This window comes from Botryllus schlosseri, chromosome 9, assembly GCF_051294905.1.
Source record: "Botryllus schlosseri isolate E-star chromosome 9, Bs_hap1, whole genome shotgun sequence".
Taxonomy (NCBI): Eukaryota; Metazoa; Chordata; class Ascidiacea; order Stolidobranchia; family Styelidae; genus Botryllus; species Botryllus schlosseri.
The window spans coordinates 9,637,118-9,660,421 of NC_137244.1; the positions used below are offsets into that span (position 1 = coordinate 9,637,118).

The 23,304-nt window shown below is 40.6% G+C and overlaps 2 protein-coding genes and 1 long non-coding RNA gene across 6 annotated transcripts in view; 1 reads left to right on the forward strand and 2 right to left on the reverse strand.

Moving 5' to 3' along the window:
* Positions 1–22,926, reverse strand: part of LOC145446609 (uncharacterized) — a 122,227-nt gene extending 99,301 nt beyond the window's left edge. Inside the window, exon 1 of the mRNA XM_080324954.1 lies at positions 22,807–22,926. Within this exon, the coding sequence (XP_080181080.1) occupies positions 22,807–22,926 (120 nt within the window). The remainder of the gene's footprint in view (positions 1–22,806) is intronic.
* On the reverse strand, positions 872–4,853 carry LOC145446056 (uncharacterized). 2 transcript variants are annotated; one of them, XR_013917191.1, is made up of 4 exons: positions 4,774–4,853; positions 4,005–4,099; positions 3,401–3,561; positions 872–1,307 (listed from the first exon to the last, which is right to left on the reverse strand). It is a non-coding gene; the product is annotated as an uncharacterized LOC145446056 (long non-coding RNA). The 2 variants fall into 2 exon arrangements; XR_013917190.1 differs by lacking the exon at positions 4,774–4,853 and having other exon boundaries at positions 4,005–4,538.
* On the forward strand, positions 13,566–19,191 carry LOC145446046 (uncharacterized). Of its 3 annotated transcripts, none has more exons than XM_080324231.1 (6): positions 13,566–14,609; positions 15,710–15,803; positions 15,865–16,063; positions 16,178–16,291; positions 16,608–16,709; positions 18,964–19,191. In XM_080324231.1, exons 3-6 carry the CDS (start codon positions 16,055–16,057, stop codon positions 19,111–19,113), a joined length of 375 nt encoding a protein of 124 aa, XP_080180357.1. In that variant the 5' UTR covers positions 13,566–14,609; positions 15,710–15,803; positions 15,865–16,054; the 3' UTR covers positions 19,114–19,191. The 3 variants fall into 3 exon arrangements, with proteins under 3 accessions (XP_080180357.1, XP_080180358.1, XP_080180359.1); XM_080324232.1 differs by having other exon boundaries at positions 13,566–14,339; XM_080324233.1 differs by having other exon boundaries at positions 13,569–13,719.
* Positions 22,927–23,304: the final 378 nt, after the last annotated feature.

Sequence of the window (23,304 nt, forward strand, 5' to 3'; positions counted from 1 at the left end):
CCCCATTCCTCGTAACAAGCTGAAGGTGTTCAACACTTCAACTCCAAGAAACCAGAGCAAAGGACAGCAACAGCTCACCTCTGTCACGAATGACCGTGAACTCTTCGCACGCCTGTACATTAGCTGCCAGACGAGGAATGGAAACCTTGAGGAGTTCTTTCGTCACGAGAACCAGGCATGTCACTACCTGTATAGTGCTTGATGGAGCGGCCATAGTCCAGATGCTGAAGCCGGCTGCATTAAAGACCTTTGAAGAGTATGCACATCAGACCTTCACCCCATATATGTCTACGAAGCTGCAAACAGTGTCACGCCTGGATCTGGTCTGGGATACTTACCTTGCTGATTCACTGAAAGGTAGTACACGTGCAAAGCGGGGACAAGGCGTGCGGAGACGTGTGGTGGCCGCCGCATCCATACCAGGAAACGGGCAAAATTTCCTACGAGTAGACAGCAGCAAGACCGAGCTGTTCAAGTTCCTGTCAGCAGCTCTCATGGAATGCTTTGAACAGGAGGACAAGCAACTGGTCATTACTGATGGAGAGTCCCCAGCAAACACCCGATGTCCAGTTGACTTCCTGCGGAAAAGACGCAGGACGCCCAGTGTTACTTCCCTGGAGTGGATTTGTCGACTACTAGAAGCGTCCTAAACACTTCCTGAGTTGGTCTACTATGGACGTGAAGCGACTCCATATGGACTCATTGGATCTGCTGTGAACGTGACGTGACTCCCTATGGATGCGTCAGACCTACTGTGGACGCGACGTGACTCCCTATGGATATGTCATTTACCACCTGTTCTATTCCTCAGGATTACCATATCAGGACTCCCCTCCTAACCTGGTGCAATTACATGGAATTCAACATCATATAAACTAACGAACTGTTTATATTGGGTTACTGTAAAACGACAATTGCAAAATACAAGTACAACATTAACTAATGAACTATTACTGGTAAACAAAGTTCAGGCTTACGTGAAAAATCGATCAGGAAATCACTACGAATAAATGTGTCAGTGGGATTTTGCATATAACAGCAAGTTCCAAGTCAATTTTATATTACCATTACAAACATTTCAATTGAAGTGCATCATGAAATTAGAAATAAACGTGTCACATAACTTTGAAAAAGTACAACTGCTAATACAACTAAAACAGGGAAAAGCATGGAGCAATCATAAGTAAAATTTACATTGCATATTATAAAACGATGCATCATTTGCACCGCATCATGTTAAGAGCGCGAGTGCGTATTCGCAATAAACTTGGTTGCAACAACAGTTTTCTTCTTGGTCTTTGTTTTGCCTGAAACATATACAACAATGTCAGCAAATCATTTGCAGAGCCACTCTGCTGACATAGCACATGAAATTTGCGTCAGAGCTGCTTCAATTTCTATTCCCTCATGCATTAATTGTGATCCACTACTTCTACTTGTGCTGAGTGATAATTTATGACGATACTACAATGTCTACTCGAGTACGGGAGCTTCTGACGTTGTGATACAGAGTATGAAGCCCGTCAATCAAATTATATTGTGGAAACACCTCAAGTACATACTTCAGTACTTTCCTGAACTTCTACTTTACCTAAAATAGTTTTGATAAGCCATGTATATCGCTGCTTGAGTGCTTGAACCCGAGTAGAAATACATTGTGTTACTCTTACTTGTACTAGACTACTGACGCTACAAATATTTCTAATTGAGTGCTGAACATGATTGCTTTCCTTATCTCTGTTTAAAACCATACAACTGCGACATTCCTCAAGTCTCCATATTTTGACCATGTCGACACTTGGAAGTAGTTTGATGTCTTGTAAATCTCTATTTATACTATTTAGTGCGGTACTAACGATGAATACTTTGACCACCTTTATTTGGAACTTATCACCTACTACAACTAGGGCTTGCCACGAATCTGAATAGAGCAACGATAAGTCGAAACAGATGATCTTTTAGGGTACATAAATTGTATTCAACAAGAATTAGAATTCCGATTCTATGTACCACTGCGAGGCCTAAAAACATAGATTCGTCATATCGCAGAACACGGCACATGTAGGACGTAGCTACGCACGATCGTGTGAATGACAAATGTATTGTCTCAAAGTACAATAAAATAGGAATTATCTTAAATCTAAAAAACATTCTTCGATATGATGTAGAGCCGGTATTCATTTTCTTCGAATTCGCATACGAGATAGATATTTCAACTTTTCCTTGTTCATAATGTTGTCACATCATATAGAGCAGAGGCTTCAAATTCAAATGTGGTCGCAGGTCAATTTCCGGATTTTTGACGACGCAGCAAGATAGGGATATTCAATGTATAATTTCCATGTAGAGGCCTTATTTGACGGGAGCTTGCAGACAGGTATTCCACAAACATCTCGAGAATATAATTTACTATTGTATTATTCACGTTTGACACGAAAAAAATCACAGTTTTGAATATTTCAATAAAATTATTTTTGTGCTGGGCATAATTTGTTAAAATAATGAGTTATAGAGATGATCCAATAGGATGCATCATGACATCATCAAACTCTGGGTTATACTATTTCAGTTGGTGGACCTTTGACGTGTCACAGTTGTATTTTAAAATCTACTGAAATTTGATCTGGTATCAGAGCATTTGAGCGGTGTAGCCTAATCCGGGTTTTGATATAGTCGTGATAAGTAGGCTGTTGCTACTGTCATTACCAAAGTCAAATTAATTCAGAATTAGATGTTGGCTTCGATTATTATTGGAACATATCAACAACTTTAGCCATAGTAATAGCATTGTTTCTTAGCCTTAGCGATCGCACACTTCATGCTACTCATAAGATTTCTAGCAGCCCAAAATTTATTTTTAACACAATTTCTGATGGTACCTATATTAAAATCAGATAGTCAATTCACATAAAATTGCGCATAGCACGAGAACCACAGCATATAGGTCTAATTCCACGATGCATATCGTACCACAAAAGGGTCTACGGGCCCTGTTCAAGAACCCCTGGGATAGAATAGAGCACAAAATCTTCTTTTAGAACTTTTTACTTCATTTTGAAGTGAATTTTACAAGCCTGGTAAATGGCTAATTGTACAGTAGAAATTCAAGGCGTTGCAACTATTTAAACTCCGGTGCAAACAATATGTACTTTGACCACCAACTATGATTAAACGCTAAGAATGCCTACGCAACACCTCGACCAAATCTACTTTTTTAAACTTATTATTTGTATACTTTCCAGAAGTGCATTATCTACTTCCATTTCGAGTAGATCTAACGCAACTTAAAAGTTGTTACCTCTAGGTGTGTATAAATCTATAACATTACATCTACTTCAGTTCAAAAGATGATTACTTTCACAGCCTCTGGTTTCCATGAAGTGTATTCAATGTTTTATACCTTTTGACTTTTTCCTGAGGATGACGCAGCACCGATTTTACAGCAACGCTTGTTCCATGTGGCAGTAGTTCTTCCAAACGTTTTTGGTTCCAGTCATCAAGACATACTTTGTACAGTGTTCTTGACGTTGTTGAACACTATCAATTGAAGACATTGCCGATCTAAATAATCAACGATATTATAATGTTTGTAGTGAAGCCATTTGTCAAGAAGCCAAGCCAGGAATCTAGAATATCCTGTAAAAAAAAAGACAACGAAGTTCAAGCTGGACCATCCGCACATTCTACTCACTACAATGACTAATCAGTAGGGCTGAGCACATTGGTATGGTTACTCAAATCTCGAACGAGTATCAATTCTTATGATTCGAGCCAAGTATGTGACTATTTTCAAGACAGCCTACTGAATATACACGCTCTGTGCCACTATAACAATGCAGTTTATAATAAAATTATAGTTCCACCCAGCACGTTTTAGCAGCCCGATTGCGAACCACCGTCAATTGTATATTTCCGCATCATCGATGGCACTTTTTTCAGGGTAATAAATTGCTAATTAATGAAATATCATAAATCATCATATATAGTTCGTAACTTCAACTTACATAATTAACATCTTGATCCATGAACAATGCACCACTGCGGCGCCTTCCTCTGAAGTTTAGAACTACATAACATTGCCTGTTCAATATCTAGTCTCCTGGTAGAAATGAAGTAACTTTGTATACACAAACACAGATATGTCCCATCCATATATAGTAAGAATCCATTGATAATAAGGTTGTGTTTTCTTATCGACGGCAAGATGACCATGAGCAATCAGCCTTCCTTAGTCCCCATCCATAGCCTACTTTTTTGATACTGCTGCAATGTAGGCAATGTTTCCGTGTATATATACTAATATCGAAAGTTATAATCAAGCAATAAAAGTATGCACGGAGGCCGTGCCAACATTGCGGTAACATTGCCAACAACCCGTCTGCACCAGGCCATGAACATGTTAAGTTTATAGAGTTTATAATTGGTTTAGTGTTTGAGTATCCTTTGATTAGAGCGAGGTTAAGATGGGCTAACAAACTATTATAATGTTGTTCCTAAAATACCCTAAATATAAACCAATATTGCCAAAAATTCTTACATGTTCACTGAAAGTCTCAATTATTTTATTAACGCTATTATAGATGGTTATGGTTATATACTGTAGTAGACACAAAAATACGAAAATGGATGTTAATGTGATGCTACAATCTTCATGCATCCACAAATTCAGCAATCTCACATTCCATAAAGGAACATTCCACATTTCTGTAAGCCTATACATAACATTTCAAAATTCAGTATATACCGATATGTTATAAAATACCGGTACATTACTTTATGCGGCATCTGGTTTGCTGATTGGGTCCTGCAGTCCTAGGAAATCCTTGTAAAACTTTTCACAGGATGCACATGAAATGGCAGGTTATTGCTTGTGAGACATTATGGAACAGAGCACAATAAATCAGACTTCTATGATCAATACATTATCATATAGTATCAACTGTAGCCTACTACAAGAATTATCGGCTCGCATGAGTTACCGATTAGCAGCGGGTCGATCGATTCCGTCTGTAGGTGATATTACAGCCGCGTCACTATAATCATATAATTGAATTCATTATATCGCATCAGCAGTTCATGATGATCGAGACTATTGCTGTTTATTAAATATAGCACTCAAATACCAAGCTCCCTGCCCTTCCGGTACTCATGATAGAGACATCTCACAGTCCACGCTGTTAACGTTTCCAATTATGAACTAAACCATTACTGTGATAATTCGTCCCTCCGCCATTGCTACATACGGTGATCAAATTGAATTACACGCGCGGCGCATGCGCGATGCTCGCCAAATAGAAGAAGGCAGGCTTCTGGTTTTATGGTTGGATGAATCTGAAGCAACAGGCGTGTTCGACTCCATTATCGAAATAGCCGAGAGGATTGCTTACTGCGTTGTTCCGTGATTGGAATAGTCATCACAATCCCATCATGACGATTATCAAGTTCTGATATCGGAATATTTCACATGCATTACGAGTATTTGCCCCTGATGTGGGCATTTTCGACCCAGTAATGTCACAATAAAATAAGCCACTGTGTCTCTGTATCGCACATTATATCGAGCCTCTTTAGCACTGTGCGACCGCAATGATCGACAGCCGGGCTTGTGAAGTTCCACGCGATGAGAAAGTCACACCATATCAACATTCACGGCTTCACTCCACTAGATTTCACTTGTATCATGACTGTATTCAACACAACTTATTCAGCATTGACTGCAGAATAATGCACATTTGAGTTCATAGAAACGATTTCCCAGTAAGGACATCCAAATCAACTCCTGTGTTGGTGGCATCCAGGCATCACACTATTATGACATCCACTGGAATGGTCATTGGTGACTGGCATAGGAGCACTCTTAAAGTTACTTCCTCTGGGGGTCTCTTGGAGTTACATAATTGGACGTCAATTTGTGACCTACTGAGCAAGTCCTCAGTCACTAAAAGTGGGATGTGGGACGACTGGGCACAATTGTGGACGTACCCGTAAGTCCGTGGGAGATCGGGTGTTTGCTGGGTCAGTACTCAGCAAGCCACTACTACCAGATCTGACCTCACTCGCCCCATGCAACCATGAAGAGGCAGTGTTGGGATGACTCGAGTCATGACTTGACTCGAGTCAGACTCGAGTCACCTTTTTCGTATGACTTGACTTGACTCGAGTCACTTTGCTAAAATGACTTGACTTGACTTGACTCGTCGATTCAGAAATGTGGATTGACTCGTGACTCAGAGCAAAATTCACGAGTCAATTTCAAGTCATCAAGTAATCGGTGTTGATAAAAATCACTGTATCTTGCATATCTTCGGATTGTTCGCGAAACGCTGGTGTAACCCGTGAAAGCGACCAATCATTCAATGACCGTGCGTTTTACTGAGCCTCCATTGTTATCTCACAAATAAATTGACCAAAAACGAAGTTATCGAAACGTTCAGCTTACGTTGTCGTAATCTAGTATAGTAAAGTAATTTAATAGCAAAATTTCTATTTCTGTTCTCTGTTCTTACCTTAACCAAGCCTCTTGTTTTATTAATTGAATTCGAATATAGGTTATATAGTCCTAATTCATTGGCGCAGGCTTGAATTGTATCATATCAATTTGTAAATGGGTATTGTATTGCATGTTATCAATTCGTTTCTATATTCTCTATTTCGGCTGGTAACTATAAACTGAGGCTATGCAATGAGCAGTTTTACGTATATGTGAGCGATACAATGCCTTCTTTTGTGTATATTCAACCCTATATTCGTTCATCTGTTCAAAATCAATGACGACGCAATCGGTATTTCAGACAGCTAGCAAAATGCAATGACGTAATCATACCTCATACTTCGAAAAGGCAGTTTGACTTGAATTGTGACTTGACTCGTAACTTGACTTGACTTGACTCGACTTGACTCGAGTCACCTCCAAAAATCGAGTGACTTGACTTGACTCGAGTCACCTTCGAAAATCGATTGACTTGACTTGACTCGAGTCAAAATGTGCAATGACTCGTGACTCGAAGGTAGTGACTTGATCCCAACACTGTGAAGAGGCTGACATTCGGATGTTGCTGCACGCATCTCATGCAGCCAAGCATGGACACCACTCAATAGTCATCCGGACTGTAGACACCGATGTTGAGGTACTGGCAGTGTCCGTGGTACAGGAGTTGCAACCAGAAGAAGAACTGAGGCTGGCATTCGGAACAGGCCAAAGATTCCGATACCTATAGCAGCACACGAAATTACAGCTGGACTGGGACCAGAAAAGGCTCGTGCACTGCCAATGTTCCACGCTCTAACTGGATGCGACACTGTGTCTAGTTTTGCCAGACATGGCAAGATGACTGCGTGGGCAGTCTGGACGGTACTGCCAGAACTCACTGAGGCACTGCTGCTGCTGTCCTCCTCACCACGTGACATACCAAATGATGCAATGTGCATCATCGAGAGGTTTGTGATCTTGTTGTATGATCGAACCAGCAAATGCACGGACATTGACACGGCCAGGAGGAAACTCTTTGCAAAGAAGAACGATGTGCAGCTGATCCCTCCAACGAAGGCAGCTTTGGAGGAACATGTCAAGAGGGCAGTGTATCAAGGTGGATATGTGTGGGGTGAGATATTGCTGCCAACACCTGAGCTCCCTCCACCAACCAACTGGGGTTGGTCAATGACTGGAGGACAGTACACACCATACTGGACCAGGCTACCTGAGACAGCTCACAGCTGCATTGAGCTGATTTCTTGCAAGTGCCAGAAAGGGTGTGTGAAGCGCTGCAAATGCAAGAAGGCTGGCCTTCAGTGCACAGCCCACTGTGTGTGTGACGGAGACTGCACAAGACGACGAGTCCACAACATACATGTACTTGTGGCAGTGCTGAACTTGTTAACATGACACTGTTTATGTACGCGTATCCTCAGTACCGATATATACCTAGCCTCAGATACCTATCATACCAGACCATTGTAGTATGTCAGTATACACCTAGCCTCAGATTTTAGACCACGTAGCACAGGGGTGGGCAAACTACGGCCCGCGGGCCGCATGCGGCCCTCGACATCGTTCTGTGCGGCCCGCGAGAGTCTAAAGAAACTTATGAAAAATATTGATAAAATGCGTACCAAAAATCGAATTAATGCAGGGACTTGATTAACCTTTTTCTTAGTATATTTCACCATAATAATTTTAAGACAGTGGTTGTCAAACGGAGGGGCGCACCCTCCTTGGGGGTCGTGAAAGCATCTGAAGGGGACGCGAAGCCGAGCTTAACTGATTTTTTTTTCGCGCTCCGCCCGATTTACAAACGATTATAGGGTACATACTTCCTATATTACTTTTATGTTCAATTTCTGGCGCGACAGTCCGATCTCAAGGCCCACGCGGTTTAAAAGGTTTCAACTGGTAAACATCACAGAAATCCTAAACGACATTGATATAATTCGGATCAGGAGTGTGATTTCAGATTGGCCAGTTCAGTTTAAAATATTTCGGTGGTGTGCTTATAATAACGATTCGCGCGTGTCTTAGGTAGATTCGTTCTCTGTATGCATACAATTAGGGTATTTATATTTTGTCTTCACAGAGTAGAAGCGTTTTTGAAGTTAACATGGTTATGATGCTGCCAGCATTGTGTGTCCTGGAACTGTACCAAAAGTGGAATTGGTAAATCTATGAACAGATCGCTGCTCACAGATTCAAACATCAATCCTGTTCTAAGAATCGGGACAACCGACAAATTGGTGATTGAGGTCGACCAGCCTATGTAATCTCGTCACTGTTTCTCACGCTTGTCCGATATCATCAAAGTAATGTTTGGTTTGCATTGAATAAGCACATATATTATCTCCATGTCATCACTATATGATATAATCAAATACCAATACTGCGTTTTGGTGTATAGTCCCAATTTTATTTAGTGCGGCCCGCGAATGGATTCAGATGTCGAATGCGGCCCGCGAGCTCAAAAGTTTGCCCACCCCTGACGTAGCATGTCAGAATTGTACCTAAGACATTCACAGACATAAGACTTTTACACCCATTTAACATGCTTGCATAAAATCATTCTTTTCAAAGTATCGTGTTCAATCAAATATTTCCTGGATAAGTTGTAATTACAATTATACAACAGACTATGAAAGATAACATTAAGTTGGAATTCGTACCATTGGATTGTGCATTGGATTAGGTTTGTGCATTGCATTTGATTTAGATTTGCATATTAGAATTTTAGATTTGTGCATTTGATTTAGATTTGTGCATTAGAATCTTAGATTTGTGCATTTGATTTAGATTTGTGCGGTAAAATTTTAGATTTGTGCATTTGATTTAGATTAGTGCATTAGAACTGTGCATTGGTTTGAGCATTGGATTGTGAAATTGGTACCATTGGATTCCTTGACCCATAAAACATACATTTTGACACCAAAATGAAGTCAATAGTAGCATTTGACCCAGACATAATCGCAAATTTAGATTCCAAATGGCGGCCATTTTGAAATCCAATATGGCGGACATAAAGAGAGAATACGAGTGGCTCAATATCTGAAAATGTTCGTAACATGTTAGTATACATGTGTGCCAAATTTGGTGCTTGTATCACAAAATACACAATAGGTTTACTATGTTGCCCCACTATATAGTGACCGATCCTATTGTGTCTCTATGTGTATTCGGTAGCGGCATGTGCGCCGCAACCAGACATGAGATGTGCTACATTTTCATTTTGGTTGTGACATATTCTGCATTTGCCGTCCGTGTTTGCTTCAGAATTCTTTTGCGATAGTTTTTTGTAGTAAGCAATTGGTCTTGTGCTGCGAAAACGAATCAGTCGCTTTCTGGTTTCAGGCCAGAACTGGATATCCAGGTCCATGAAAGCTCTTTTACATGGGGCTGTGAAGTTAATGGGGCACTGCGCCCTAAAAATGATGTGGTCTCAATGAATTTTGCATAAGACCTGTTCCGCTCCAGCTACCGCGTTTCTTAACACGTTACGAAATTTTGCGAAATTTCTGGCGTGATATCTTTACCGTCGCACTTGCTCGACGCGACCTCCATACTGTAGCTCAATTTCTTTATGTATGTAGCGTCTCTTTGCGATTGCCGCCTGCTCAACGATCACACACTTACAATCAGGGCTGTGGAGTCGTAGTCGGAGTCGGAGTCGGCGGAGTCGGAGTCGGGGTAATTTTCGCTAGATGGAGTCGGAGTCGGAGTCGTGAAAACTATAATAGCTGGAGTCGGAGTCGGAGTCGGAGTCGGTGGGAAAATACTGACTGGAGTCGGAGTCGGAGTTTGTGAGAATGACCCTGACTTCGACTCCGACTCCAACTCCAACTTCTCTATCATGAAAACATTTGCTTTCAAAGAATTTTCAATATAATTTTTATGTACCACCAATCACTGTTAATAATAACCATACAGATCAGGTGCGGCCAGCCCGTGACACGCAGGCCAAATTTGGCACAGGAGAAGGTTAGGTGCGGCCTGCGAGGTAATTCTCGAAATTATTCATGACATCAGGTACAATTGCAAGGCCAACGAAAATTTGATTAGCATGACCGCGAAATTTGATGATGACTAAAACAACAGTTCTAACGCATTGACGTATCCAGGGGCCAGCCACATTTATCCCAGATCTTCGAATATGGCCATAAAGTAGAATATTTCATAGCAAATTTATTTGACTTGAAATTTTTCTCGGTACTTCGTATGATTCATTGTCACTAGATTTCTTGCATTCAGTATTTGAGCCCCCTTCTGAAAATTATAAATACATATTATTTACAGTATTGAGTCTAACTATATTCGCAATTAGGAGATAACGTGTCGTCCAACATACGGCTTCGCTTGTGCACTCGCAGCGAGATCGTCGACAAAACATTTGCACAAAATGATAGAGGCATGTTCACTGATACCGTCGATTTTGCTATGTCTCAACGGCGAATAATCCTGTCCTTTCCAAATGAGCAAAGTAGTATACAGATGCGACCCGAGCCTGATTGCGCACTGCACAGTTGCATGACATATTGTTGTCAATTTTAGAGCGTATTAATATAAGTCTTGTTTGCAATGTTACCTAATTCGGTTCGCTCCTATCGACGACTAAAAAAAGGTTATCAACATTCCAGTTGCCCGCGCAATGGTTCGTAAATCTCAGGTATCCCTTTCGCCGAAAAAGTTGCCCACCCCTGATATAGATAAAATTAGACATTAATTGCAAATTACAACTCAGTTGCAAAGGGGAAGAAAATCGCAAGATGCGTTTTCGCGATGCAGTCAAAATTGATGCAATTTTGGAATTATACCATGATACTGTGACAGAGCAAATGCATCGGCTGGTTTTGTAAAATTGTAAAAATGATGTAAATATGACCAAACGATGCTTCCCACTTGACAAAATTAAAAATATTTGTAATGTAGCTTAGCTGTTTGGGTCGAACAAATGACGAAGAAAGACTGCAAGTCTTAGTCCTTGAATACTTGACTAAGTACATGTAGACTAGACATAGGCTATGGTATTTGACTAATTAGTAAATTTCATTTATGACCAATGTCTATAAGTAGTAAGAGTGTGTGTGCTTGTAATCATAGTGTGTAATGAGAAAATTAGTAAGTTCAATCTCTGTATTAGTTGGAATTGGAATCATGGAATTGGAAATTTCTCTACTGCGATAACTTCGCTTCTAGTGGCTGTTTCGCTCCATAACTGCTAAAACTTCAGTACTCACACTACAGAGTGGCTGTCGTGAGCTATCCTACTGTGCAAACTTGTTTTAATTGTCAAATTGCACAATAGTCAACTGATGCAACCATATTTCTGTTTAGAGGTATTTTGTTGGGGTTTGCTGAAAATTAAAAAAAGATAGAGTAGTAAGTAGAGTAGTATAGCCTAGGGTAGTTAGCTCCAGCCGGGTGACTTCGAAATGTTTCCTAAAATCCATTTCCAGAATAACTTCAAACTCATCTGCTAGATAGAAATGACTAGGCTGGACGCTATATATTCATTAAAAATTCTAAATTTTCCTCAATTTTGATGTCATACATGTTGCGATCAGAGTTGGATCAATTACAATATTTTAATTCAATTACAATTATTTCCTTGCATGTTTCAATTACATTACAATTACAATTACTCAATGCTAAAAATATCAAATTACAATTACAATTACAATTACTGTTAAACGTGTAAAGAATTACAATTAAATTACAATTTAAATTACTTTTAAATAGGTAATTGATTCAGTAAAGAGGTGTTATTTGACAACCGTAGCGACGTAATTAGCAACAATCTCAAGCTATTCATGTTTCATTCCTGATATGTAGAATACCCTTTAATTAAAAAAAAACTTGATCTATTCCTAAATAATCATGAGTAGCCTACTGAAAACTACAAGCACAGAAAAATATTTCAATCGACTGTTAAGAACCAAAGGTTTGGGCGACTAACATCGAATAAGCTACAAGACAGTTAATGAAATGTAATCAAACGATTAGGCTACTCAGAGCTGAGTCAGGATAATGAAATGCAATTGGTAAGGCGTCAGCGATAAGGATGATACCGATAACGCGCGTAAAATTAAAATCAATGCAAAAGGAAAGAACCTCCTGATAACTAAGATTACAATATTTTGGTTCGCATTTACATTTTCACTTGCTCGGAATTTGTTAGATTGCATTTGATAAACATTAGGGTGCAAAAAGTTTCTGGCCCCAGTAAATTTGGCCAAGATGGGAGGTAAGATTGGGATAACATCTCTACAAATGCGTGATCAAGTTTGATGAAGCCTTGGTTAGAAACTTTAATTTTTTTGCTATTGTTGCAACAAGCCTCGGTACTGGTCACAAATTAAAAAAAAACGTTGACCGTGGTGTAGGAAATGGTTCAGCACAGGTTTCAGAAGAGTTTATTTGCTGTTCATCCATTTTTGAAATATTAAGATTTAGTTTAGCCCACTGGTTCTCTAACTTTTTTAGACACGCCCCTCCTTTATGACAGTGAATATTTCGTGCCCCCTTATCGTCATAGCACATAATGAAACCAGAAAGTTAGCAATCCTTACATATAGTTCGATCGTGTGGAAGGTTATGATGACTGTTGATGAGATAATTCTCCAATACGAAATTCAGACTATACACCGAGCAATGACCATAAAACGGAGGTGTATCGGGCTAAGCGCGGAAAAGATTTCAGTTCACTGGAGCGTCGCGCCCTGTTCAGATGCTTTCACGCAGCCCAAGGGGGCACGCCCCCAGTTTGAGAACCACTGGTTTAGCCTATATTGTAATTCACAAAGTTTTCTGTTGCTACTGAGGTATTGGAGACAGTTTAGCGTGACTGAATTATCTAGTTATAACCCAGCACGCATACACTCTAGATTCCAACCGTTACGCTTGAACACAATATGTCTTTTTCCCGATTATCTAGTTGCGTAATATTGAAGTAAACACCGTTCCAGCGAGAGAGCGAGGTGTTTTCTCGCGTGAGTGGCATAACTCGTGCTCATTCCTCATTCTCCTCTTGTCTCCTAATATAAACTCACAAACGAAATGCGGTATCTCGCGGTCGATGGTGTGTCTGGCGCGGGAATTCAGACTTTCAGAGAGCGTTGACCGCATTTTGTGTCACATCTTCCACGAGTGTCGAATTGTGAGTTGGTTGGTGATGGATTCCGAATTGGCTCAAGTTTTGGTAGGAAACGGCATAGAACAGAGACATGTCGACTTAATGAAAGGTAAGTGCTGAGAATATCCATCACGCACATCAGGAAGCTATTAAGATATGTTCTCTATATTAACGGTATGCCATGGTGTCTTCCATTTCAATAGCTCTACTGTCATTTGTTAACGTGACGCAGCAACGCGTTTTGGTTCATTGTAAGCTTTCAGATGCAGATATATAGTGCAGCTGTTCTTGAATTTTGCGTCATACTGCATGGTAACGGTGCAGCTCATGGCACCGCTGTCCTTTGTAGCAATCGGCAGAGTGCAAAATTGTACAGTAAAAACTGGTGCAAATTCCTGGCATAAACAGTTATAGGCTACGACGGCGCTACATTATGTAAGATATTATCAAAATCGTTTGCATTAGAAAATAAAATATTGATTTTACCCCTTCTATTGACGCAGCTTTATTGTTAATTTGTAAATGTAGTAACTTGAGTTGGCTAATGTCTGAACCACGGATTGCAGCCTGGTTATGCCCATTTTTCTGTTCTGATCCGGATACTCTAACTAAGTACTTGTTGCATCGTTACAAGGATAATTGCGATTTCATAATATAATGCATAATCTATATTCCACGTTTTTCCAACTTCAAGGAGCTGAAGAATCACGTTGTCAGGCAACATAAAGGGTAAGTGTTCATTGCAAGTTGTTTGGCCTGGCCTATATCCTTTAAACCAGAGCTTTGGAGCCAGAGCCGTGCATTTTTACCGGAGCTCGACATAAAATTCAGCCGGAGCTGGAGCCCGGCTCCGACGCATCAATCAAGATGCTATTATATATGCAACAACTATATCTGCTAATTTCACATAATATAACAGCAGGCCTGAATTTTAATGCTGTGCACAGCAATGACATGGGGTAAAGTGCGGTCTACTGCAACTATGATGAGACTCTTTGGGTAATGAACTTAAATAAACATTTTAATGATATATTCATTGCAGAAATTATTTAAACCCGAGGCTTTTCGAGCTGACACTCTTGTACTATGATGTTATCGACAATTGACAAGTATTCATTATGGTATCAAAGTCGGCACGGCGGCACCTATGTCTTCATTGCTGCATCCGATGTTACTGGCGGCTGACTGACTGTAGATTACTATAGATAACTAAACTATGGGTAGATAAGTAATCTATATAGACATGGGATAGCCAACCTTTTCGGCTAAAGGGGTACATGCAATTGACGAACGAGTGCGCGGCCCACTAGACGCACGAAGCGGGTGAAATTTTCAAAGTTTATAAATGAATTAGGTCAATAATTTTATTACTTAAGTATATTGCCGGTCTACTGTATACCGCCCGCTGGGATCAGTTTGCAAGGACACGACTATTCGGCGCCTGGACATAATGGTATCGAAAGTTTCCGGTAATATGCGACAATCATGTTGTGCCTACATTTCATCGTCGATCTTTCTGCGAGCGCAAGCGCGAAAAAAATTTCGCCCGTAATTGCTAATACAGTTAGACTCAATCGGGTGAATTTTTTCATTTTCAGGAGGGGTTAGGCTACCAAGCAAGAAATCGTGTGACAATTAAAAACGCGAAGCGTGAAGAAAAATTTCACTTCTATTCTAGTTTATTGTAATGTACGACCATTTACTAAAAATGTGACTTGACCCTGGATCTGCCAATGCGTCGGAACTGATATTTTAGTCATCAACATCCCAAGTGTTTCAGTCAGACTTGTAATTTTTGGTTGGCCTTGCAAGTTCAAAATCTAAGCCATTCATTTTCGATAAAATAACAGGATTTCGATAATATACTAGTAAATTACCTCGCGAGCCACTCAAAACCCTCCACGCCGGCCACAGTTTACCCGCGGGCTGGCCACCCTGATATAGACAGACCCATTCTATAATTTTCAGTGCCGGAGCCGGAACAGTGGTAATAATGCGGCTCCGGAGCTAATGTATGATAGAAGAAAGCTCCGGAGCTGGAGCAGTTAAAATTTAAGGCTGCTCCAAAGCCCTGCTTTAAACGGCTTTCTCAATTACAGACATTTTTCCCAAAGAAACTCTCCCGAAAGATGAGAAGCATTCGTTACAAGAACAAGAAGAAAACAGCCGTTGTCAGTTTCTGTTCAATCGATGGTATAGCATCTAATATGATTTCAATCATTTCTCTGTTTTGATAACCTTTGATTATTATAAGGGAATGACCTGATGGTGTCTGACAGCGAAGAACTTCTGGCAAAAGAGTATTCAAAGCATGATCCGGACTTGTCAAAAATTAGCGCGCTGTTCAAATAATTTCACAGCTCGCCTCGCAAAATATTAGCGGATATCCCCACACGAAGTAGGCTGTTCGTGACATACTGAAGAAATTTCTGTATCTTTTCGATATGAACCTAGTGAGTATCTGGGCTCTTGGCAAGAATGTGCTCAATTTACTCGCATTGTCAATGATTGTGAGTGATACTGATAATCTTAGCGATAAAAGGCTGATTTTCTACTTAAATGTTCAGATCCGAGAAGAATTTGAGCTTTCAGCATCATGCCCGACATCGAAAAATATACAGCAGTACCGTATTATGGTCTCCACTGTGGACAAGATGATTGGTGCAATTTCTGAAGGAACGGTCAGTACAAACTTCTTTATTATTTAGCCACACATACTGGATATATCCTATACCTGAACACAACGGAAATTAGTAGGATAAGATGGCAGGGGTGCAAACCGAACTGGCATCGCGGGCCGGATTCAAACATTCAGATCGCTCACCGGGGCTGTACCAGACAAATGATTCTAATAGGTTGCCTCGAAATTCATGCCATTGTTTTCACGTGGTGTGTACTTAATTATCAAATCATGTATGCAAGGCGATAGAAATATATGTTCAACATGTACGTGCATATGGCTAAATATACTAACTTGATGAAAACGATGTTTTCCAGGGAGAAGATGAAAGAAAAGAGGTGAAAATTCTGCTTCAGAAAGAATTGACCGATGGGCGATTAAGATCAAAGTCAACGTTGCTCGCCATCGACGTAGAACAGGTATGATTCTATATAGGTCACTTGTATAATTCTATATAGGTCACTAGTGACCAAACTGTTGCCCACTGTGCATCGGCTACATAGGACCGGCGAGAAGGTTTTAAGGGAGGAGTTGATTGTTGAAATTAGATATATTGCCACGTTGGCTACCCCTGTTCTACCTCGATACTTTAAGGAAGGGGCGGATAAATGTGGCCCGCGAGAAGGTTTGTCGACTACTATGGTCATTTACACCAGGCTGTTATTCGTCTTATTTTCTGTAACTGCCGACTTATAGCACGGCCCACCTCTAGGCTTTTTGTAAGACGGGGATGAGGGGGCGAGGAGGAGCCTAGGTAAACCTCCAACATTTAGTTACCGGAATTCGAAAGTCGACCTCGGTCGGACTCGAACCCGCGCCCATTGGTGTTGCAGCCGCGGATTATACCACTGCGCTATATCCCGCCACCTGCTTGGTGGTATCGAATGGTTCACATTGTTAATGTACTAATTTTCCTCACTTGTAACAGTTTCTGGTCACATTTTCAGGTAGGAGACCAGACGAAATACCAATAGGGTGGTTACTTAACTGTTCTTTGAAATGACAATGAAATGTCGGTCTTTGCCGTCTGAGTCTTGAGTCATATGACTCGGTTCGAGTCATCCGCATCGACTCGAGTCCAAGTCGAGTCAATACACCGGAGTCGAGTCATCTCAGTATTTGGTGCAAATGACATGCGTCAAGTCATCAGAAAATCGTGACTCGAGTCATTACAACACTGGAAATGTCCCTGCGGTCAAATTGTAATTCTAATTTAATTGGTTAAATGTTTTTGTGCTCCAATTTTAGTTCTAATCTAATTCAGTGTTCTCATGAAAGTGCCTCTTTGTCTATAGCATTTTGCAGCAAGAATTACCCTCTCGCGCAGAGTGCCAAGCTGCCATCGAATTACTGCACCGTTCCTACAATAGTAGTTTCAGTGACCAATAATAGCCATGCTGGCATATACGGTGACTTACAGTCTGCGAACAACATTATAGTTGCGATCGCATTTTTAAAACTTCACGTCAGCGCAGCGCCGTGCTCACTTGCATGGGCGATGGGCATGGTTACCACAAAAGAAGTCATTTTATCAAAGAAGTACAGACACAACAAGAAGTATTATGATCATTACCGTCATTTTATTTTGAACTATATTGAGCCGTGCATAGCGGAGATATGACAAGGAGAAGTATTATTATCATAAAATTCATTTTATTTTGAACTACTGAGCTGCGCACGGTACCTGATCACTGATCAGTCATCATGTTTTACATCGACTAAAATGCATCGATATTAGGACTCAGGGTTGTGATAACTCGAGTCACGATTTTCTGATGACTCGATTTGACTGGAGTCATTTTCTCAAAATACAGAAATGACTCGACCCGACGCGAGTCAATCTGTGTATTGACTCGACTTGAATTGAGTCATTGCGCATGACTCGAACCAAGTCATATGACTGGAGACTCAGACGGCCAAGACTGACATTTCCTTGTAATTTCGAAGAATAGTAAAGTAACCAACCCTGTTGTGATTTCGTCTATCCGTACTGGTACGTGAAAATGTGACCAGAAACTGTTAAGAGTGAGGAAAACTAGTATATTTTGAATGTGGGCCATTCGATATCACCAAACAGGCTACAAAAGCGGGTTAACAAGACTTCAACTGGAAACTGATCTGTCAACACAACGACCTGGACTCGGACCTCTGCTCGATGACTTGGACTCGGACTTGATTCAGTGGTGAATCGAAAATGACTCGAGTCAAAACTATAAAATTGAGATCGACTTGTGACTCGGAGGCTTGTAACTTGGATACAACCCTGTCAGGACAATGGTCATGGTCATACATGTAGCTGAAAGAATATTTCATCCTAAAGATTGATCTTGTGGGCAACCCCTAGGCCATTTACTAGGCCTCTTGTCATCAGTGGTCCAACTATATAGTCTATGTCACGCTGCCAAATTTCAGGGAGCATTTTTGCAACTAACGCCCAGCCAAAACCTGCTTGAGTGATATAGTCTAGTAAAGATTGAAAGTACATCGTTACAAACGTTATTCTGGGCGTGTACTTTAGAGCTGTGTGGATTGAAGTCGGAGCTGATAGTGCTCTTTTTTATTCTAGCTCAGCAGTCCCTGGAACAGTCGTGCTTCTAAAATGGTGGTCATCATTTCATATATTTACTATATATACTCTTACTGCACAATTTATATGCATTCGTATTATTTCAGGGGCATGAGGCGGAAGTTGCATGTTCTAAAATGGATCCACCACACCTACTGATCGTCTGCCATGAGTCGGGCGTTCATCAAGGATGGGTATTGGTTGATTATACCAGTGTTTCATGCACAAAAGAACAAGGAATCGTTAACGTTACCTGACAGTTGTGCATGAGAGAGTATTTCGAGTGCATGCATATGAATGAACTGTTTTTTTGCAATAAAATTCTTTTTCATTTCAAGCTCTGTGTCGTTGCTCAGCATGACGGCGTAGCTATTTTCATTTTGAGCTCTGCGTTGGTATTTAACGCATCAGCGTTATACTTAGACGGAAAAAGTGGTAGACGTATTTGTAGACACAATCGGACGGTAAAAAGGGGCTCACTTTTGGCGTTTAATTTTCCGTTTTAGAAACGATTTTGAAATTAACAGTGTAGAACACCGATATAAATAGCCTAATTATTACATGTGGTGACTGTAGTCATCCTGGTTCGTACCGGATCTTCACTGGTGCGACGAATAAATGATTTATTAAATGATTATTTTATGTTGTGATTGTCAGGTTTACATGAAAATGTAATTGAGATTGAAATTGAGCAAAATTTTGAACAAATTATAATTACAATTACAATTCCACAAAATAGAAATGCTTTAATTACAATTACAATTACATGAAAAAATGTAATTAATTACATTCAGCTCAATTACAAATTACAATTGATCCAACTCTGGTTGCGATCATACCCAAAGGTGTCGTCGGAAGCGTTTCTACTTAGTATTACATTCGCCACCACCTACCTCTGTGGATGGGAAGCGAGTGGCGCAGTTGGTTAAGCGCCAGCGTCACGGCACCAATCGCTGTGGTTCGAATCCCGGTTTGAACCGACTTCTATGTGTCGGAGGTTTATCTGGGCTCCTCATCGCTCATCGCTCAAAAAGCCCAGTATAACGGTGACCCGCGCCAGTACGAAGTCGGTGGTAAAGAAAAGTCCGGATGCATGAAAGAGAGAGAGACTGAAGTTGGAAGCGCGCGAGTGCGGAAGTCGTCCGGAAAGAATACGAAAAGCAAAGAACCTGAACAATACTAATATCATTGTCGTGATGTACATGACCTTAATAGGCGATAGGGATTTTCGGCACTCTTTCATATCAAATCGAAGCCGCGGGTTTTCAAGACATGATCACGTATTTCAAGAATTGCAGCTAGAATTTGCTTTGAAATAATAAAACTTCCTAATTTCTACATAAATAGTATCATGGTATTTTCAAGAAAATATATTTTGTCGCCGTTTATAACTAGCTAATACATTCAGTAATTATTTGCACCAGACACTACGGTTGCACGATAATTGAGCTAACAAAAACTTTGGGGTGTCCGCGGGGGCACGTGACCGTCCAAAAGGGGTCGGCGAAGACAAAAAGGTTGAGAACCATGGCGAACCAAATGATTCCCGGAATCTTTTGGATACGTCTTATGATCATTTTTCTTACGATCCCTGTAGCACCAATGACTATAGGCAGGACCGTAACAGCACTTCGCCAGCCTCCCTTTAAAAAAACCTTGGTCTTAGGCCCCCATATGGTGATAAACCAAACTTCGTGGGGGTTCGGCCCCCTCCTCGACCCCTATCAGGTTATTCGTGTTTGCCGCGACATATCACCGACATTTATTGTACTGTTCAGTGAGACGCATTACTTTGGCTTTTAAATTAGAAAAATCACGGGTAAGAGTCGCTTCATTCCTGCTAAAACTCAAGGACTCAAATAAACAGAATGGCCATCGGATATGAAATATTCTACTGTCCTAACTCATTTTAATTGCCAAATGGCCAATGGCCTACTATACTGAAACATACATTGTTGTTTAGAGATGTTTTGTTGGGGTGTTGAAAAACATTTGTTTGTCTGCTGTGCTATACATATAACCGTTATTCCAGAATATCTTAAAGATGAGCTGCTAGATAGAAGTGACTAGGCTGGACGTTATGTGTTAAAAATATGCTTCTCAATATTGGTGCCTCATATGTTGCGATCATATCCAAAGGTGTCGTCAGAAGCGTTACGCATTAACATTACACTCTTAGCGAAATGAGTGTGTATTCACACTCAAAGGGCCGAATAGGGTGGTACAAGAAAACAGAACGTAACTTTGAATTTTATCGCGCTTATCAATCCTACGTATGCTTACGTGTATACCTTCTTACGTGCCTATTTGCACGCATAATATGGATTAAAATGATGCTCTCGATTAATACCGCGGTATAAGTCTGACTTAGGTTCTTGTTTCGTGTGTCATGGCCATTGGTGTATATTCACGCCCGGAGACCAGGAGTGGTACAGGAGTGGAAATACACACTCTTTTCGCTAAGAGTGTACATTCGCCACCTCCTGTCTTCGTGGAAAAGGCACTCTGTGATATCAAATCGAGGGATCAGATTTTCCATATACGGCCACCTATTTCAAGAACTGAAGCTACAAAATTCGCTTTGAAATAATAAAAGTTTTTCCAAATTTTACATAAATAGTATGATGTTGGTTTCAAGAAAATACATTTGGTTTCGGTTTATCACTATCCTACAGTAAATAGATGCAAAGGACAGATGACGGTTGCACGATAATTGAGCTAAATGTTTAACTAAAACGAGGGGGGTCTGCGGGTGTCCGTGACGGTCTAAAAAGGGTCCGCAAAGACAAAAAGGTTGAGAACCACTGTACTAAACTAAAAGACGCACACTATTTCAAATTGGTATTTCTTCACTGATAATTAAATTTCCCTTGCCGGTAGGCATTTGTCTTATGGGGTTCTGATTGCCAGGACAGGAACATTCGGCGCAAGCCATTTAGGCACCTATGGGCAATTGAACATATAAGCCTATCTTTGTTTGTTTGTTTGTTTGAGGTATTCATGGTGTTTTTCGACTACTATGGTCATTTACAGCAAGCCAATTTATTCATTTTTATTCCGTAACTGCCGACTTGTAGCACGGCCCACTTCTAGGCTTTTATAAGAAGGCCGCTTACACGGATGATATGACGAGGAGGAGTCTAGATAAACCTCCGACACTTAGGTAGGAATTGTGGAGTCTACCTCGGTCAGACTCGAACCCGCACCCCATTGGTGTTGCGGCTGGGGATTATACCATTACGCCATCGAGCCTACGTATGTATATAAAAGTTTTCGGTCAGCATAAGTGTAGTCCTTTTCGGTCCCGGTTTTCTTGCCGCCGATCGTTCCGGCACACTTCTTGGAGTCGCATGCTACATGACCTAAAACTGTCTTGGTGCGTCGTGGCGCGGTAATGGCAGACGCCGAAAAGCCATTTCCCCCCAAAAAACTCCATAATTTATGCTAATTAACAAAATAATTTTGGGCCCCTTGGAGCTCGCCCCCCCCCCCAATTGGGGGGTTTGGGGTGCGGCAGTTACGGTGCTGACTATAGTTACAGTGTATATTTTGTGTCGCCACATTTTCTCAAATTCTATTTTGAGATCCACGTATATGTTAAATATTTTCAAGATTACTTGGGCTTACTGTTTCAGTGCAACACTAGCATCGGATTATTACAAGTCATTATAAATTGTAAGATGTATATCATGTATATCTTGTTTGCTCCTCACCTCTCCTTCGCTCTCTATTTTTGAAAAATAAATAGGCTATGCGAACTACCTAACTTTGGGTGTAAAATGTTCAAAGTTATTTATTCATGAACATCAGTAGAAACATATTAATTTTCATTGAAGGTTTTCCCAATATCGTTTTATTTATCATGATGAGATGTGAGCCAGCTGTCACCCCTAACCGCACGTCTTTAAAATTGACATTGAAGCTCTGATATTATTACAATTCACTCTTACCTGCTTGAGGTATTGCACATCCATACTAATTTCCAGATAATCGTCGCAGGGTATCGTAAAATTTGACACAATCGTCACGTTGGCACCAATAGAGCGGGGTCCCTCCTCAACTTGGTACATGTGGATTTGCGAAGCATCTGAAAATGTGTTTATCGGTTGAACAAATATCTATTTCGCATCACATACCAAAGTCGAAATATCCCTCTGGGACGAATGCTGAGTCTATGTGCACAATTACGAGTACGAATACATCGGCAGATCAGGGTATCAAAGACCGATTACGATAAATAGAAGAAGTATAGTATATAGGCTAGTCACAAACAGACATAGAGTAATTACTTCATCAATCTCATCGATTGCGATTACGATTACTTCTGCCTCACGCGACTATACTATCGACATTCACCAAACTGAACAACCCAGTATTTTGTCGCCAGAAAGAATGATCTCAAGATTTCCCACTATTGTGCTGTTGTGAGGTTGTTGTGTGTGTTAATG

Excerpts from the sequence above, each read along its gene's own strand:
- LOC145446046 (XM_080324231.1), top strand. Across the intron at positions 16,292-16,607 it reads GTGCAATTTCTGAAGGAACG|GGAGAAGATGAAAGAAAAGA; the intron begins GTCAGTACAAAC and ends GATGTTTTCCAG. Across the intron at positions 16,710-18,963 it reads TCGCCATCGACGTAGAACAG|GGGCATGAGGCGGAAGTTGC; the intron begins GTATGATTCTAT and ends GTATTATTTCAG.